The 16,967-nt window shown below is 40.8% G+C and overlaps 1 protein-coding gene and 1 non-coding gene across 2 annotated transcripts; both read left to right on the top strand.

The window, feature by feature from the left end:
• The first annotated feature begins 4,064 nt into the window (after positions 1-4,064).
• On the top strand, positions 4,065-4,180 carry LOC140707908 (U5 spliceosomal RNA). Its single transcript, XR_012088042.2, has one exon. It is a non-coding gene; the product is annotated as a U5 spliceosomal RNA (small nuclear RNA).
• A 1,250-nt stretch (positions 4,181-5,430) lies between these two features.
• On the top strand, positions 5,431-16,415 carry LOC110076032 (leucine-rich repeat transmembrane protein FLRT2-like). Its single transcript, XM_020787841.3, has 4 exons — positions 5,431-5,552; positions 9,924-10,382; positions 11,311-11,912; positions 14,462-16,415. The coding sequence occupies exons 2-4, from the start codon at positions 9,935-9,937 to the stop codon at positions 15,320-15,322; spliced, it is 1,911 nt and encodes a 636-aa protein (XP_020643500.3). The 5' UTR covers positions 5,431-5,552; positions 9,924-9,934; the 3' UTR covers positions 15,323-16,415.
• Positions 16,416-16,967: the final 552 nt, after the last annotated feature.

The raw sequence follows: 16,967 nt of genomic DNA, 5'->3' as shown, positions 1-16,967 counted from the left end.
GTCTTCCTAGATTTAGTTTTCAAACGTGTGTAAGAAGCACCACAGTATGATTAATAAATATTTCAGATAATTTTTTTTCTGAAATATTCCCTTCTAGAAGAAGGGGATGGTAACTACTTCTGAGTATTCTCTACCTAGAACACCCTTGACAGGGTCACCATAAGTCAGAACTGACTTGATGCATGCAATTAATTAAATAAATGTGTTAGATAATTTTCTTTTCCGAGTGTAATTTTTATCACTGCATCTGCCTATGAGAAAATAAGTACATTAGAAGTCGGGAATATTTCACCAGAGTCAGGTAATTCTCTATCCACTATAGAATGGATGGTGGTAGTGTCCATTCTATACATCAGACCTGGGCAAAATGTGACCCTCCAGATGTTGCTGAACTGCAACTCCCAGCAATCCTAGCCCACACAGCCAATAGTGAGGAGTGTTGGGATTTGCAGTTCAGCAACATCTGGATGACCGCACTTTGCCCAGGTCTGCTATGCATGGTGGCTCTCCTCCCAGCCCACTCCCACTATTTTTAATGCCTACAGTTCTCAGGTGCCTTTTCTTTGAATGACAGAACATGAAGGATGCACTTAATTTCAGCAAATATTTTGTAAAATTTAAGAACACAAAGATCTCTCTGTCTCTCTCTCTCTCAAACACACACACTATTAGTACTTGTGCAGCTTGCTACTGCAGTGGGTGGAAAGGGAAATATTTGTCAAGAGCTGTTGATTCTTAGGTTAACATTAGATTCTTTGTAACATTAAAGCTGGGCTTGAGCTTTTCTTAAACTGGAGAAAGCAACAAGGAAATCCATATTAGAAGGCTGAATTGCGGCATGCAGTACTTTTTCCATTCAAGCTGTCAATGAGCCAACTTTCATAAGTAACTACAGTATTTATTTGCACACAGATGCACAAGAACCCAGGGAAGAAAATACAACACTAAATCTTGAAACAGTGTTGTGGAACCTTTGGTTCAGTCGAAAAGCAGATCAAGGAATAGGAATATAGCCTGTCCTGAATGGGATTACACTCCCATTTAAAAAACAGGTGTGCAGCTTGGGTGTGTTCCTGGATTCATCCCTGAGCCTGGATGCCCAGGTCTCAGTGGTGCCTAGGAGTGCATTTGCACAATTAAAACCAGCATGCCAGCTATGTCCATCTCTTGAGAGATCAGCTCTGGCCATTGTGGCACACGTCCTAATGACTTCCTGGCTGGATTACTGTAACATGCTCTATGTGGGGTTGCCAATGGAAAGTGTTGGGGACCTTCAGCAGGTCCAAAATGCAGCAGCCAAATTGCTGACTGGGACTGGTTACAGGGATCACATAACACACACACACACCTGTCAAAGTGCTAGTTTTAACTATGAAGTCCTAAATGGCCTGGGTCCAAACTATCTCAAAGATTTTATTTCCCATGATGAGCTGGATTGGGTCTTAAAATCATCAGCAGATACCTTTCTCTTAGTCCCACTATCTTCACAGCTGTGTTGGATGGGGACACAGCAGAGAGCCTTCTCTGCTATTGCTCACAGACTTTGGAATTCCCTCCAGCAGGAGGCCAGATTGGCCCCATCTTTGTTGTCCTTCTGCAAGCAGGCAAATATCTTTCTCTTCAGGCAAGCCCTCCCTCAGTAACCTGCGTGTGATTTTTAGAAAGTTACATGTCTAGCCTTTCTGATAAATCTTTATCTCTATATCTCAGCTTCATTTCTCCTATACTGTTTCCTCCTTTCTCTCAAGATCAGGTTTCCCTGTGCACCTTTCCAACCCACTCCTGAAGGTGGTGCAGCTCCTACTCCTCTCTGAAGTCTTATTTCTTTGTTAAATAAAACTTCAAGCAGGGATGAGAGATGGCTCACATTCAGCAGGGTGCACAGTCCTCTGAAAAATAAAAGCAAGTCTAACATACCAGTTTGCCTCCAGAAAACCATCTGTTGTGGCAATTCTGCGCTGCTCTTTCCGCAGGTATCACGACACAAATTGTACCTCTACACTGACTATAGAAACAACTCCAAAAGGCAACAGAATGACTAATTGCAACCCCACCTGGCAGAAAAACACAATATTAGTAGGCTTTTTCTATACCCCAGTTCACACTGGATCTGCTGAGGGAGTGGGGTGGGAGAATGGAATGTCTCCATTAAGGAATGAAAGAGATATCAGCTGCAATTATAATTAGCTGGCCAGAAGACAATCAAAACAGTCATGTGGAGCATGGAGATTAAAGCAGATGACAAGAGGGAGGAATCCCACCATTAACAAATTGTCTGGAAATATCCCATATATGGAAGGCTTAGTTCCAGTCTGATTTCAGTCAGTAATGTTGCCTAGTAACCATCACTTTGAGTAGTACCAAAGAGCTATAATGTATTGCAGATACACTGGTATAACCATCAACCTACAGAATCCTGGAATGAGTAGTTTGCTGTGGTAGTTAAGATGGTCTGTTAGAAATCTCTATTCCACTTCCTGGAAATACGCTACTACTGCTTCCAAGCAGAAAATTCTGACCTCACCAAAAAAGCTATAAATCTCAATGTTCTATGTTAACAAACCATTATAGTTAAAGTGGTGTCAGATGGCTATCATTGGCTGGAAGCCAGTTCTGCAAATTACAGCTTGTGCCTTGCATGATGTCATCATCTGCAGTTGTGCCATAACCATTTCGGGAACATTAAAAGTCAATTCCCCCCCCCCTTCCAAGGCTCCTTTTCAAACTGGGGAAGAAGTTAGGAGCTACAGAATGGGGGAGGGAACTCTTTAGTGCTTGAAAATCGCCTCTCACAGTCCCACCAGGGTCATGCTGAGGCTGGTGGATACTGAAGCTTAAAAGTGTTTGTTTGTTTTTGCCCCACCTTTCTCCTTGAAAAGGACCCAAGGTGGCTCACAACACTGAAAGACAGTATTTAAAGTTGAAAACAATGAGTGTACAAGTAGTTAACATCATTCAAATACAATATTTAAAGCTAAGAACAATTAGTACAAAGAGGCAATAGAAGTATTAAAAATAAAGTAAGTATACAAATAAAATATTAAAAGTATTAAAAATAAAAAGTCACTCTGAAAAATGGAAAACACTTGCAGTATTAAAAACCTAGTCAAATCTGCTAGACAAATAAAAGAACCTACAACCTAAGCAGTTGCATCTTAATAAAAATGAAACAAGAAGAGGATGAGGCTGCTCTGAATTAGGAGCAGCACTGAGGCTTTCTATTGATATTTACTATAAAGTGTGTTACATTGGAACTCCATCTTGTCCCCCTATCAAACTAACCAGTAGGAAGAACAAACCCCCAAATAACGTTATGAAACTGACTAGAGATGGCTGTGAAATTGACTCACACTTAAATACATCCGTTTAATCTTCAAGGCACTACAAGACTTTGGCTTTGGTTTTTAAAACGAACTAAAATGTATATTCCTCTGAAAAATTATCCCCAGGATTTACTAAGATTTATTGCTTGGAGCTACCCTGTTCTCCCTGCGGTGATATTTTTATTCGAGCATCAGAAGACCTTGCAACTCACGCTTATATAAATACATATAATAAACGATTGTGAACTTCTACTTGTAGGCATGACCGTTGCCCAGTAGCTTTCCAGCCCTTCTTTTGCTTGACTAAATGTCCATCCCAGCCACTGGGCTTTCCCTCGATCAATTCCCTTCCCCCCCCCCCCCCCCGGCTGCGCGAAAGGGAGTCGGAGACGAGGCGTCCCCGTTCAACTTTTCCCGGCATCCTCAGCGTCAGAACGAAGGGCAGACCTCACAGGACGGCCGACCGAGGAAGAGGGGGTGGTGCCTCCGCCCTTTAGAATGAGGGACGAGCACTGCCTAATTTGCATACCCATAATGCATTGCGACAGAGTTAGTGCACGTCGAAGAGTTTTAAACACTTCACACGTTGATTTAATGCTTTTTTATTATTAGGTTTGCATTCCAGGTTCGGTCTTCTACTCTTTGCACAAAGGCTTAAATCTGACGTGCCAGTGCTGTGCTCACACTGACCTGCAGAGCTGCCGGACGCTTCCCGGTGGCGCCACCTGACAGCGTTCAGGCATACTCTGGTTTCTCTTCAGATCGTATAAATCTTTCGCCTTTTACTAAAGATTTCCGTGGAGAGGAACATTTATGAGTTTGTAACCAATTTTTTGAGGCTCTGTTTCGGCAGAGCTAATATCTGGTGTTGAAAAATAGACTTGAAGTAAAAAAATTAAGTAGGTTTTCCGCCTTGCTTCTGAGACTTGCCAGCCTTAATCTAATTAAGGGTGAAGTTGAGATTCTGTTTTCTTGTCTGTTTAGTAGAAGCGCCCCAAGAGGGCGTCGTCAGAGTTGTAGTTCTGGAAGAGTTAGAGTTATGTTAGGCTTTGCAACCAAATCAGGCAAAATTCAAAGTGCCAAGGCACTCCTGGCTACCACTGAAATCTGGGCAACCAAACTCAGAGATGAAGAGTACCCCCAAGCTTTTGCGCCTGTGTTTTCTGAGAGAGTATCACCCCATCCAGCAAAGGCTGTACTCTTATTCCTTGTTCTGACCATTGACACACCTTTCAGTATGTTCACCTTCATCCAGTCCCTTACAGACACCAATCTAGAGATGAAACCGCTTCCTCGAATGTGATGACCGGAACTAGATTAAAGCAGAAGGTATGCCTGATGTGCACAGAAATAAAAGAAAAATTCCAGCTGGAACATGGAATGTGAGAAATATGAATCAAGATAAACTGGAAACCATAAAACAAGAAATGGAACATATAAACATTGCAGTTGGTGAAGATAGCTACGCTGGCAAGTGGGGGGGGGGGCTTTCCTGTTTTTTACCCCGTCTTTAACATCTTTATCTGGCCTGAAGAAGAGTCCAAAAGAATTTGAGAACATGCTGGCACCAGGGCTGACACAAATAATGTCCCTGATCCTCTTACTCAACACAGTAAATGACACTAGAGTGGTCCTATTGAATCAATAGCAGTTTGGTGAGTTAACTCCTCCATATTTTCCATTGATTCAAATGGGCCTACTCTAACTACAGCTTACTTTAGCATAGTCAATCACAGAGTAGGACTATTTGGATTAATGGAGCAGTTGACTCAATAAATCCCCATTGATTCAGGAAGCCTTGCTCCAGTGTAATTTACTATGCTAGCACACACATAAAATGCTGGATTCTGTATCAAAGATTTGACATCTCCATTAATGAAAAATAAAATAAATGCAGAAGGATGTTCTGATTCTATAGCATGTTTCTCCCGAGTTCAAATGTTCTCATTTTTGGTGCAGTTAGAGTGGCACCAGCTGCTTTGAAATGCATGTGCAATCTATGAGGGGTGGATGTGTGGTATGCCCTCCTTTTTTCCCTACCCAAGTCCACCTGACTAACCAATTTCACCAGAAACAATAGAAGGAAAGACTTGTGCCTCAGTCCTGTTTCCTTTACACCATGTGGCTGAAGGGAAGGGTATGAAAGGAAAGCAAGATAAGAACTCAGCCGTTTGGCTCTCTACTGTAAGAGCAGCTCCAGTATTGGGTTTACACAAAGCAGCTATCCAGGTAAGGGAGCTCCATGGCTCACATGGATTATGCTCAAGAATTAAAAAACAAATAAGCAATGAGGTTGAGGGAGGGAGGAGAAAATTAGAACAAGCAAAACTTAGGGGTTTGTGTCTTATTTTTCTGTAGCAAAAGGATTTGTTCTCCAACGACTCTAACAATCAAGTGGGTCTGGGGTTATTTGCCAAGCTTATGGCAGCAGATGTTTTTGTCAGCAAAGCAACATGGCAAAAAGAGAAGGGGGGAACGATCCAGAGTCAAGTGTGAGGCTGCAGGTCCCAGCTGGGTGCAAAATTCTCTTACTGAATTGAGGGATCCTTTCAGATTTCCATGTTGTGCTTGCAGCAGCAGGTTCAGTCCTTACTTGTTAAAGTCTTTGCATTGTTGCAGGGATGTCATGTCACACATTTCCCAGCTACTCAAAAGCACAATGTTTTGCTACTACTGCAAAGTGATTTTCTTCACAGAAAGTGGGACTGCATTTAAAATTCTTCTGAAACTGACATCTAATTGCATGAATGTATGCACTGGATGTCTTTCCTAGAAGTGTGTGCTCTGTAGTGCCTATTGGATATTAGTACTCTATGTTATGCACTTTATAGCATTCTAAATGTTTAATTTTTTAATCACTTTTGTCTGAGGCCAAGTACTGTTATATTTTCTGCTTTTCGGGGAGAATCTATCTACTGTGCAGCTCCAGGTAGCTTTAATCTATCGTAAATCATACAGGCAAGGAATCTAATGGTGTATTTCCTCTGAATTCTAGTGCTTCTGCCAGACTCAGCGATTTTTATCTTCCCTTCTGCAGCCCATCTCCCCCTATGCACACGCCCAACTGCAATGGTGCTGAATACAAAACTATGCTACTAGATCTTGGCCATAGCCCATGCAATCCCATTGAAGGCAGTTACCTCTTTGAAGCAAAATTTCCTGAAGTCCAAGGACAATCAATGTTAATTGTAAGATATCAGCAGCACTTTAAACTACCAATGTGTGATTGCTATAACTTCTGTTCTACTAATCAGAGGTCATTAATTGTATTTCTTGAAGTGCTTGCATTGGAATGAAGCAGCCTTAAACATGAAACATGTTCAAGTTGGAAGCAAGCCCCTGCTGCATTTAATGGGATTTACCTTCTAGTATGTGTATGTAACGTGCGCTTAAGGTCGGGTTTCAGTCTCAAACCAAACCCAGAATTGTCAATGATGCTAAGAGGGTTTAATTGGTAGAAATGCCCCATAGTGTTACAATTTTTTTCCTTTCAAAGTTTAGATCATTCAAAGCTGGGCACTCTATCCTCTGTTACTGTAAAACGCAGGACGGTGGTTGGAGGGGATGAATTAAATGGAAGTAAGGTACAGTACTGTTTCTACATCAAAGTGAGTGTTAATACAGCACTAGGTTAAACCTAGTTGTACGCTTATTTGTTCAACCTTGAATGGCCACTACCACTTTTAACTCAAAAGTTTACATGTTACAAACAAATCTGCTAAGAAATACATTGTGTCATGTTATTCATTTATAAGAAACACAAAATACTGCAACACTTTAAAAACATAACACATTCATTTTAGTAAGAAGTTTAATGGATTATAATGCATTTCTCCAGAACCATGCAGTATAATATTTAGGCCACAGATTTTTTTTGTATTTATTTATACCAGCCTAAGCAAGACAGCATAATTTGCAGCAGATAATTGTCGCTAGTCAAAAAGTCCAGGCTTGTACTCCTCATCCTGCACCACCAGCATGACTTGGTTCACAACAAGGAATAGAAACCTCAACTTCTTAACTAGTAAAAGCAAAGAAAAGCATGCTGCTTATATACCGCCCCATAAGCACTCTATGGGTGGTTTACAAGTTAATTATGCAGGCTACACATTGCCCCCCCCCAGCAAGCTGGATACTAATTTTACCAACCTCGGAAGGATAGAAGGCTGAGTCAACCTTGAGCTGGCTACCTGGGATTGAACCCTGGGTCGTGAGCACAGTTTTGGCTGCAGTACAGCAGTTTAACCACTGCGCCACGAGGCTCTTAGTAGTAATTTGCCACACCAGCTTATGTCATTTGATTTATAGTGGTGTGCATACATAACAGAATTCTGGCCATCCTATAAGTGCATGGGGAAGGATCAGAGTTAAATAGGATACAGAAAATGACAGTTGGATAACAATTGTATTGTTAACAATATAGTCTCAATATGTTGGTTGCATCCTGGCAATAGGGGAGGTAACAAATCAATACTAAATGTCTATGGGCTAATATATAACTATTAGGTTTTGAAGGACTGAGTTCTAATGTCTGGAAGAGTTGTGGCCGAATTAGATTCTATGAAATATAAGACAGATTTGTATCCCTACTGTTCAGTTTTGTAACACTGCAAATGAAACAAATCAGAAGGATCCGAGTCACACCAAAGCGATATATTAATCAGAGCAGTGGCCTGCCTGCTTTCTCACCCTCTCATTTGTGGATTTATATGAGTGTTTTTATTACTGACAGCCACATAATAATACATATGAGTTGGATATCCAGTGTCAGAGCAGTTTTCTACAAAGCGCTCTACTTCTGTGAGCAATAGACATTTTAAAAAAAGGCCTCATCCCACTGTTTCTAATCTTTCTTGGCCATATGGATTTCATCTGTGTGCAGAAAACAGCAGTGTCTTCTCCCGCTGTCATAACAAAGTAGATATAACTTTAGAGCAGGAACTCCTCAGAGATCAATAGGAGGAGGAAAATGAGAAGCAAGAGGATCTGTTGTGTTTCCTGCTGCTCAGATTGCTGAATCAGTATATTTTTAGCTATATGTTTTCCATTTTGAACAAAAGGAGGAAGTCCTGCTTCTCTACTACCTGTGTTCACTTTACTTCCAGAGAGGTAGCTGTGTTTCCATTGGCTGCAGCAAAAAAAAGGAAAAGAAAACACCCTTAAAACGTTGTGGTACCTTAAAGAAGTGGTCCCCAACCTTGGGCCTCCAGATGTTCTTGGACTTCAACTCCCAGAAATCCTGGCCAGCAGAGGTGGTGGTAAAGGCTTCTCGGAGATGTAGTCTAAGAACATCTGGAGGCCCAAGGCTGCCTTAAAGACTCTCAAAGGCAAGGGCCCAAATCCTGTTGTGCAGCTTTAACATTGTCACTGGCAGATTGCAGCTGATCAAAGACTTCCTTTTAAAAAAATTTCATGGTGCACAAAGCTCATATGTAATTGGACAAAGCCATGTGCACCCCACAATTGAAAAAGGAATCACCAGCAATCTGCTTCTGAGAATTACACAATTCCCACTGTGCAAGTAGAACCCATCCAACAAAATGTTGGCCAACATGGAATAAACTTTTGTTATACACTTCATCTGCTGCACAAACTCTTTTAAGTGTTTGACATCTAAACAAGGCTTTAGGAAGGACTTCATTGAAGAAAGTATATTAGGTTCCCAACAGCATACACAGGAAATGGCTGTGGTACGAGGGAATTGGAAAGGATGTCAGCTATGGGGGAGAGGGAGGAAAAGCTTTGGAAAAGCTATTGTTTTGCACTGCAGCTCCCAGAACCCAGGGGCTTCTGTTGGTCTCTGCCACAAAAGGTAATGCCTCCAAACTCTGAGGAAAAGGAGACAGTCACAGCTCTGCCACAGTGACTACTGATATTATGCTACTATGAATGCTCAGATATCAAGGTTTCCCATGTGTTGAGGTCCATTCCTAAGGCCTTCAGATCCCGCTTGCAGATATCCCGCTTGCAGGCAAAATAATAACACAGTCAAATCCTTAACCTATTCCAGAGTTAATAACATGGCCATTTATTCTGCTGACATTATCAAGGCCCAATTGGACAAACAAAAGCATGTTTCTGAATTTCAAAACCAACACTACAAAATACTGCACTTACTCTGTTGTTCAAACCATCCCGGTACGGAACTGAAATGGAACTCAGGGACCGATGTGGTATGACCTTGGCTAGTTAGTAACCAATGTCTAAGCCAATGCAAGATGTAAGTTTTGATCTTTAAAGTTCTACATATCATGGTTTAGTGTATTTTGCAGTGAATTGTCTTGGACTCAATACTGTATATGAAAATCTTTGAATTAAATACTGGAAATGGAAGCTAGGACATTTTACATGTAGTCCCTCCCTTTCCTACATCAGGGAATATTCATACATTTTTGCTGAAGCACTCCAAGTAGTGGCAGATCCTGGTATTCCATGGAACAAAATACATGTGTGGAGGAGAAGTTTGGTGTGCATAAATGTTGCATAGCCTTCTCAAATTATCTATCAAGAGAAGACCTTAGCTGATCAGAACCACCAGGTCACTTCCTGCTAATATATCAAATGCACTAAACTCTTTTCCCTTCTGTTTTGACATTACAGCACAGGAAATTATGGCTCAGGGATGTCTTATGGTCTGCAGGCTGTTGTTGCTTCTCTGGACTCTGCTGATGGAGCACCCAGAGGTCTCGGATTGTTCCGAATGCCCCCCTGGTTGCAGCTGCTCTTTCACGGTGTGGTTTGTTCGGTGCTCCAATGCCAGCCTCTCTTCTCTTCCTGCTGGCTTCCCGCATGCCACGGTGGAGCTGGACCTGCAGTTCAATTGGTTTGACAGCCTGCCTGCAGCCTCTTTCCCCAGTTTGCCAGACCTCACTACACTTTACCTTGGAAGCAGCCGCGTGCACCTAATTGAGCTGGGAACCTTTCAAGGGGTGAATAATTTGTACCATCTCTATCTGGACAATAACCTCCTTGAAGAGATTCCAGCAGGGGCCTTTGAAAACCTGACCAGTCTAGTCTTCCTGCATCTGCAGCGCAACCGTATCACTTCTCTTTCACCAGGTATGACTAGATTGGTGGTTTCCCACCAATGGATTTTCTTGCATAAGACCTCTCTTCGCTCCTTATCTCATGGTTTGTACAATATGAAAAGGATGTGCTCAGAATGAGGCATGTGGGACAAATATAAATGAAATAAACAAACAAACACAAAGCATAATACATAAGGCTTCAGTATTTACTTGTAAGTTAAACAGAAAGGAATACGTAGCTGAATAAGGAATGGATGACATTATGCTCCACCTGTATTCATAGCATTTTAATTATATAATTATATAATTATATAATTGGTGAACAGCCCAGACAAACCTATTCTGGTTGCCTTTTTGTATCCCCCATGACAACAAAAGTAAAGCTATTGCACCGTAAGTGGATAGAGTGTTGGACTGAGACTGAGGACACCTGGGTTAAAATCTCTGCTTGGCAAAGGAAACGCACAGGTGGGGGAGTGGTGATGGCAGTGGTCAACCACGCCTTGAGCATTTCACATACCTCAAAAATCCTATTATTATAAGTTAGAAGCAACTTAATGGAATGAAACAGCAAAACAGAGATCTCCATTATTCCCTTGATGGAGAAGAAGCGGGGGAAATGGCGGGTATTCCTTCTTCAAACTGATAGCATTAAATGTTCTGTTATAAACAAAGTTTATAATATTACCATTTTGTATTTATCTGAAGATTTCATATAAAATAAACCATAATACAGTAGTAGCAGCAGCAAAAAAACTCTCTCTGCTCGGCAGAGTTAAGCAAACTTCCTATAATCCTGAGATCTGTGGGTTTTAAAAAAATCAAGCCAAACTTGTGCACAATCAAATATACAGAAATACAGGACAAGGAAAAGTATTTATTTTTTTGGGGGGGCAGGCGGAGAACAGGTGGCAATAATTGTCTATGGAACTGATGTAGTTCTAATTTTTCTCTTCTAGATGCATTTTCCTCTTTGAAAAGGCTGAGTGTCCTAGACTTAAGCCACAACCTGCTGGTTGAACTTTCAGACAGGTGCCTTAATGGTCTCCAGCAGCTGCGCCAACTTCATCTCAGCTCCAACCTCATCTCCAACATTTCCACCCGAGCTCTTCCAGGGAGCTTGCGCACACTGTACCTTGACTGGAACAGGCTGAAGAGTGTGCCATATGCCATCTGTAACTCTGTTACACTCTCCAGCCTTCACCTCAGTGGCAACCCAATCAGGGATCTGACCTCTCTCTCTTCTGGGAGGAAGCTCAGCTCCTTACGGCAGCTGTTCTTAGAAAATCTGCTTCTGGAGAAGAACATCACCAGCTCAACTTTTAAAAGGCTCCGCAGACTTGAGGTTTTGAGCCTCAGGAACAATAGTTTGGAAACACTGCCTTCCCTTTCATCTCTCAAGTATCTCTCTACTTTGCATCTGACCGGGAACAAGTGGCACTGTGATTGCAACCTGATCTGGCTTCGTACCTGGCAGAAGAAGGTGATGAAAAAGGATCGTAGTCCAGTGGAATGCCGTTCCCCAGATGCCCTTCAGGGACAACAACTAGTGAATATAGAGGTAACCAGCAGTCTGATTCAAGCCAAGAGGACTCAGAAATCTGTTATAAATAACTATTCTGAAACCTCCTTTAGTCAATTAGCTGGTGTGAAAAACACTCCTATTGATTTTAAAACGATGTGCATGTTCTGAACTAACCAACATCGTGTGGAAGGAATAAATTATTAAAAGTTATTCCCCTCCCCTGATGGCAATGACAAGGACATTGCAGTTTGGAGAGCAACATTCACATGTTTCAAGATGTGGGAAGTTTATTTTTAATGATGTTTTCAATAGACTAAAGTAGGAATGCATTGTTAATGACACACCCAATTCTGTCATTCGGAATGCATGACCTACACAGGGGCCACCAAGTAAACTCATGCAGATGTTTCCCATTCTAAAACCAAGCTGTGATCTGGGCTTATAACTTCCATGCTCACCCACTCCATTGGTTCCTAGTTTCTTTTAGCACATTTCCCACTAACCTGTGCAATTTTCTGGCAGTGTAATGCCTACTTGTTTACTAAATTATGCATTTGTCTCTCTGGGCATATTAGTCTCTATTAAAAAAAGTTTTAAAGGAGTGAATAGTGCTGTGTTCATAGTTTGTGCCTGTAACTGTTCACTAAGACCACTTTGACACGAACATAGGCTAATAAGCACACAGATTATTTTGTTCCTGTAATCCGACCTAGTGCCATTGGAGTTGTGGCAAAACATTCTTTATAAGCTAACATGCTCCTTATTGCCCCAACATGGATTCAAATGAACATTCCTACTGTGTTGCCCCCAAAATAAGACAGGGTCTTATATTATTTTTTTACTCCAAAAAAACGCATTTCAGGGGATGTTTTTTTCATATACAACAACCTACATTTATTCAAATACAGTCATGTCATTTTCTTCTGGTTGCTGCACAATGGTGGAGGGCAGGGTTTCACTTAACTAGGGCTTATTTTTGGGTGGAGCATATATTACAAGCATCCTGAAAAATCATACTAGGGCTTTTTTTAAGGTTAGGTCTTATTTTTGGGGAAACGGTATTTCATCCTGTGATGCACTGGCCCAGTTAATACTACATAGGTACTGTATAATACTGACACATGCACTTTCTCAAGTCTAACCTTATTCTGTCTTCTCTGAATACATCTCACAAACCTGCATCTAGATTTTTATTTGCTCTGCACCATAACTGCCTGACCATTTTGTAGGTCTCCTTACCCAAGGAATGACGGAAATTATTTTAGAAACATAAACTAATTTATATTTAGAACAACCAGCTGGGATAGCCTTTTGAAACGCCCTAATCAAATATTGTGAACATTTGATTTTAAACACTGTTAACTACTAATGGTGATGTCTTCCTCCAGAAAGCAAATATTTTTTTTCATAGTCAAGCTCCCATTATATTTGCAGATGTTTGAGGGCTACCATTTTTAAGCTCATCTTTTTTTGTTTCAAAATGAGGTAATTACAATGCAAAACTTATAACCAGTGATTTTACTGCATTCCAAAGCACACTTACAAATCTTATATGTTGGTAACTTTAACTTTGAGCACTTTTTCTCCATGCATATTGATGATCCTTCCCCACCCCCAGCACAGATGATAGAGCTACATCGGTAGCTACAGATCATCTGAAGTTGCCTTTATGTATATGGTAACAGTATGCAAAATATACTTGAAAACTCTTACCCTAATAAAGTCCCACATTTTCCTCTTGCGGAAAATATCGAGAATCTGCTTCATAATAAAAGTCAGTAGATGTATGAAGACTCTACCCCAGAAAAACTAAATGCAATCTGGAACAATCAGCTTTTACTTTTTAACTTCAGTCCACATTCAAGAAAAAGTTGGACAACCATCTGTCAGATCTGTTTTGATTTCGATTCCTGCATTGAGCAGGGGGTTGGACCATTGGCCTTATAGGCCCCCAACATAATTCTATGATTTTCATTCAACTGTTCAGTATTGCATCCCTTCTTCTTTTGTTATGTTAACTACATCTACACCCATCTTCCTTCTAATGAACTCAATATTTTATCCTATTTGTACTGAAGTGTTTATTTTATGGGATAGATACAGAACTGACACTCTCCTTGAATTATTCTGTGATGGAGGAGTCTAGTAATAAGTTTAAAGCTCAGAGATAGTAATTTTTTACCCAGAACTGAAAAGGAATAATTGCTTTCGTGCATTTATCGCACAGCAATCGTTGGGGGAAAAGTTTTACAGATTTTTATAATGCTTCACGACACAAAACCACTTGGCACAGAAAATTCCAAAAAAACCCACAAATATCTACCCAGAGTCCCAATTGTCTATCCTCACCCTTTTTAGTTTTCTTTAAAAGTTGGACTCTAAACTCATGGGAACTTTCTTATTAATCTGTAAAGTTCTGTAATTGAGGGGAATCCAAGATGCTGCATTTGGTTATTATATAATAATTCTTCTCTAAAACAAAAATCTTCCTTTAAAAATTAAATTTAGTGAGAAAATGGCAAGCCAGATCATAACACATGACCTTGAAAAGCGATTTCTCTCATGTTTTTCTCTTTTTTTCCCAGTTACAGAAACTGACTTGTCCCCCTTATCAAACCAAATCTGACATAAGCAGCTCCTCTGCAAATATATTGATGGCCTCTACACTACCTACTGTAGGATCCTTGTCACAAGCTGCTACATCACTTCCGGTTACTGTTTTCACTAATTTCACTACCAGCAGGATAACCTCCACCATCAAATCTACTACTCGCAATAACGCTGCCACAGGTCAAACAACCCACAGTAACCATCGCACAGTAGAACAACATGACCCTTGCCTCTCTCATGATATTATTAACATCAGCACAAGGACAAAGGGTAGCACTGCCCTACTGGTGAGCTGGTCTTCTTCAGGAGATCATAACCAATTTGAAGTATGGTGCAAGTCCTCTGTGGACCAGCACAGACTGAGAGTGATTGGAGGATTAACAGAGATTGAACTACACCATCTCCAGCCACAGACTACTTACAAAGTGTGCATTATTCCCCAGAATGAGAACCTTGTAGAATGTGTGGCCCCAACAGCTCAGCAATGCACATCAGGGCATACCGGTGCTCCCTTTTCGTCTCAGCACAACAAGTTAGCCCTGGGAATTGGCGTGAGCATTATGCTTTTCATACTTATCACCATGGCTATCTTTGCCTTTTACAAGTGGCGGTTGCGGCCCATCCAATTCCAGCGCCACTATGATGAAGACGGGCCGTCTTCTCAGCATCAAGGCATTACTCAGTCCAAACCGACTACAGAATCAATCTATGAGAACTTAGAAGATGGCCAGCATGTGTATGTGACAGCTGCCAGTCAATGGTGTGAAGAGAAGATAGGCTGCACTTCTACTACCCCATCCAGATTTTCATCTACACCAACGTATGTGAGTCTGTAATCTAGGAAACAGCAACAAAATACAGTTAAAAACATCTAGACTCCATTAATAATTTTCTAAAATGGCCAGGAGCTATGAACAGCACCACAAACTTTCAAAGCTATGGTGGCTTTTTTCTTCAACTATGGAGGATGCTCTGAACAACCAATTATCTACAATAAGGAGGTTTACACTCATCCAAGAAGGACTGAACCAAACAGAGGATTACATCTTCCACTAGCCATTGGGTAATATTCTTAATTTGGCTGCAACTGGCTGTGTCTTGCCTAGTGTCTAAACTAGATTTTTTTCTCAAATTTGGCCAAGATGGGTTTCCTCATTTTTCAGTTCCCCAGCCATACAGGGGCTGTGTGCTTCGATAAAATGCCATGGAAAAAGTATTGAGTGACTGACAGCTCTTTCTCTACCATGCTACATTGCTGGAGGTGAAGCACAAAACCTATTACCTCAAGATGATTTTACAAGGTTGCAGATTCCATTTGGGACCTTACTTTAAACAGTAGAGTCTGGTCAACAGCTGGCTATAATGATTTTTGGAACTTCTCTAGAATCCTAGAGAACAAAAATGTGATATTCTGTAATATTTTAGTGTTTGTGATATTTTAGTGGTCTAACAAGGGTATCATCCAAGAGGTTGTTCTTTGTTTTCTGGAAAGCCAAGTTACATTCATGTTACAGTGATACAGAGAAAGAACTTTCAGCTGCAAACTGTAGGTGATGTGTTTGTTTTCCTTTTATGCTTGCCTCAGTGGTTTTGTTCAGTGAACCTGAAAACAGATCCATCTATATATCATGCCACTGATGGTCAAACTGTTTAGCAAGAGTAAGAGAGAGACACACCAAGAGAGAAGTACGATACCCATGGCTGTGCTATCTACAGTTAATCCTTTCAGCCATCAGCTTTAGATCCTCACATATTTTAATTAAAACCCACTTGAGGGACAACGCATCCAAATAGTATTTGGATCAATACTATTTAGTTTTTTCTTTAATGTTATAAGTAAGGCTTCTGCTATGTGGGACAAATGTTCAGGTCACGTGTAACTGAACATCTCAGACAAACAGCCAGATTAAACATTATAATAAAGATCCATGATTTGTCTCTTAGTATTTTTTAAAATGGAAGTGCAATCTTGGAAGTTATGCCTTCAATCACAATGATGGTGCTTTTTAGCCTTTTCCCCCAATATTATTCTACTGAATAAAATGAACTGCAGTTTACGAACTGTAACATTCTGGTAGCTCTTAAGGAAATAACTTGAAGATTTTCATTCTTAAATGGTTAAAGGAGAATCTGAAAAAGAGATTACTTCTCTCCTGAAAGCAGTTATGTAATTCTACTGTTAGACCCCTGCGTTCAGAAGAGGAATTGGGGGAGAGGTAACTGAGCTGCAGCTACCATCTTGATATCTCTAGAATCTCTCTGGACCCTGTTGTGGCTGCTTTGTCTGATGCTTCTTGCAATGCCAGACTGTTTGCTGTGGTAGCTTAACTCTACATCCTATGCATGTTTTGACGCAGAAGCAACAGCACTGGAAATATCTGCACAGCACACACACTACAGAACACCATTCATTTATCTAGGGAAGCAGGATATTCCCCATTCAAAGAACCCATGGGTCTCACATGAGTATCAATGAAGTGA

Source organism: Pogona vitticeps, chromosome 5, assembly GCF_051106095.1.
Source record: "Pogona vitticeps strain Pit_001003342236 chromosome 5, PviZW2.1, whole genome shotgun sequence".
Lineage (NCBI taxonomy): Eukaryota > Metazoa > Chordata > Lepidosauria > Squamata > Agamidae > Pogona > Pogona vitticeps.
Note: the sequence above shows the minus strand (reverse complement) of the source record. Positions and strands in the feature narration are given on the sequence as shown.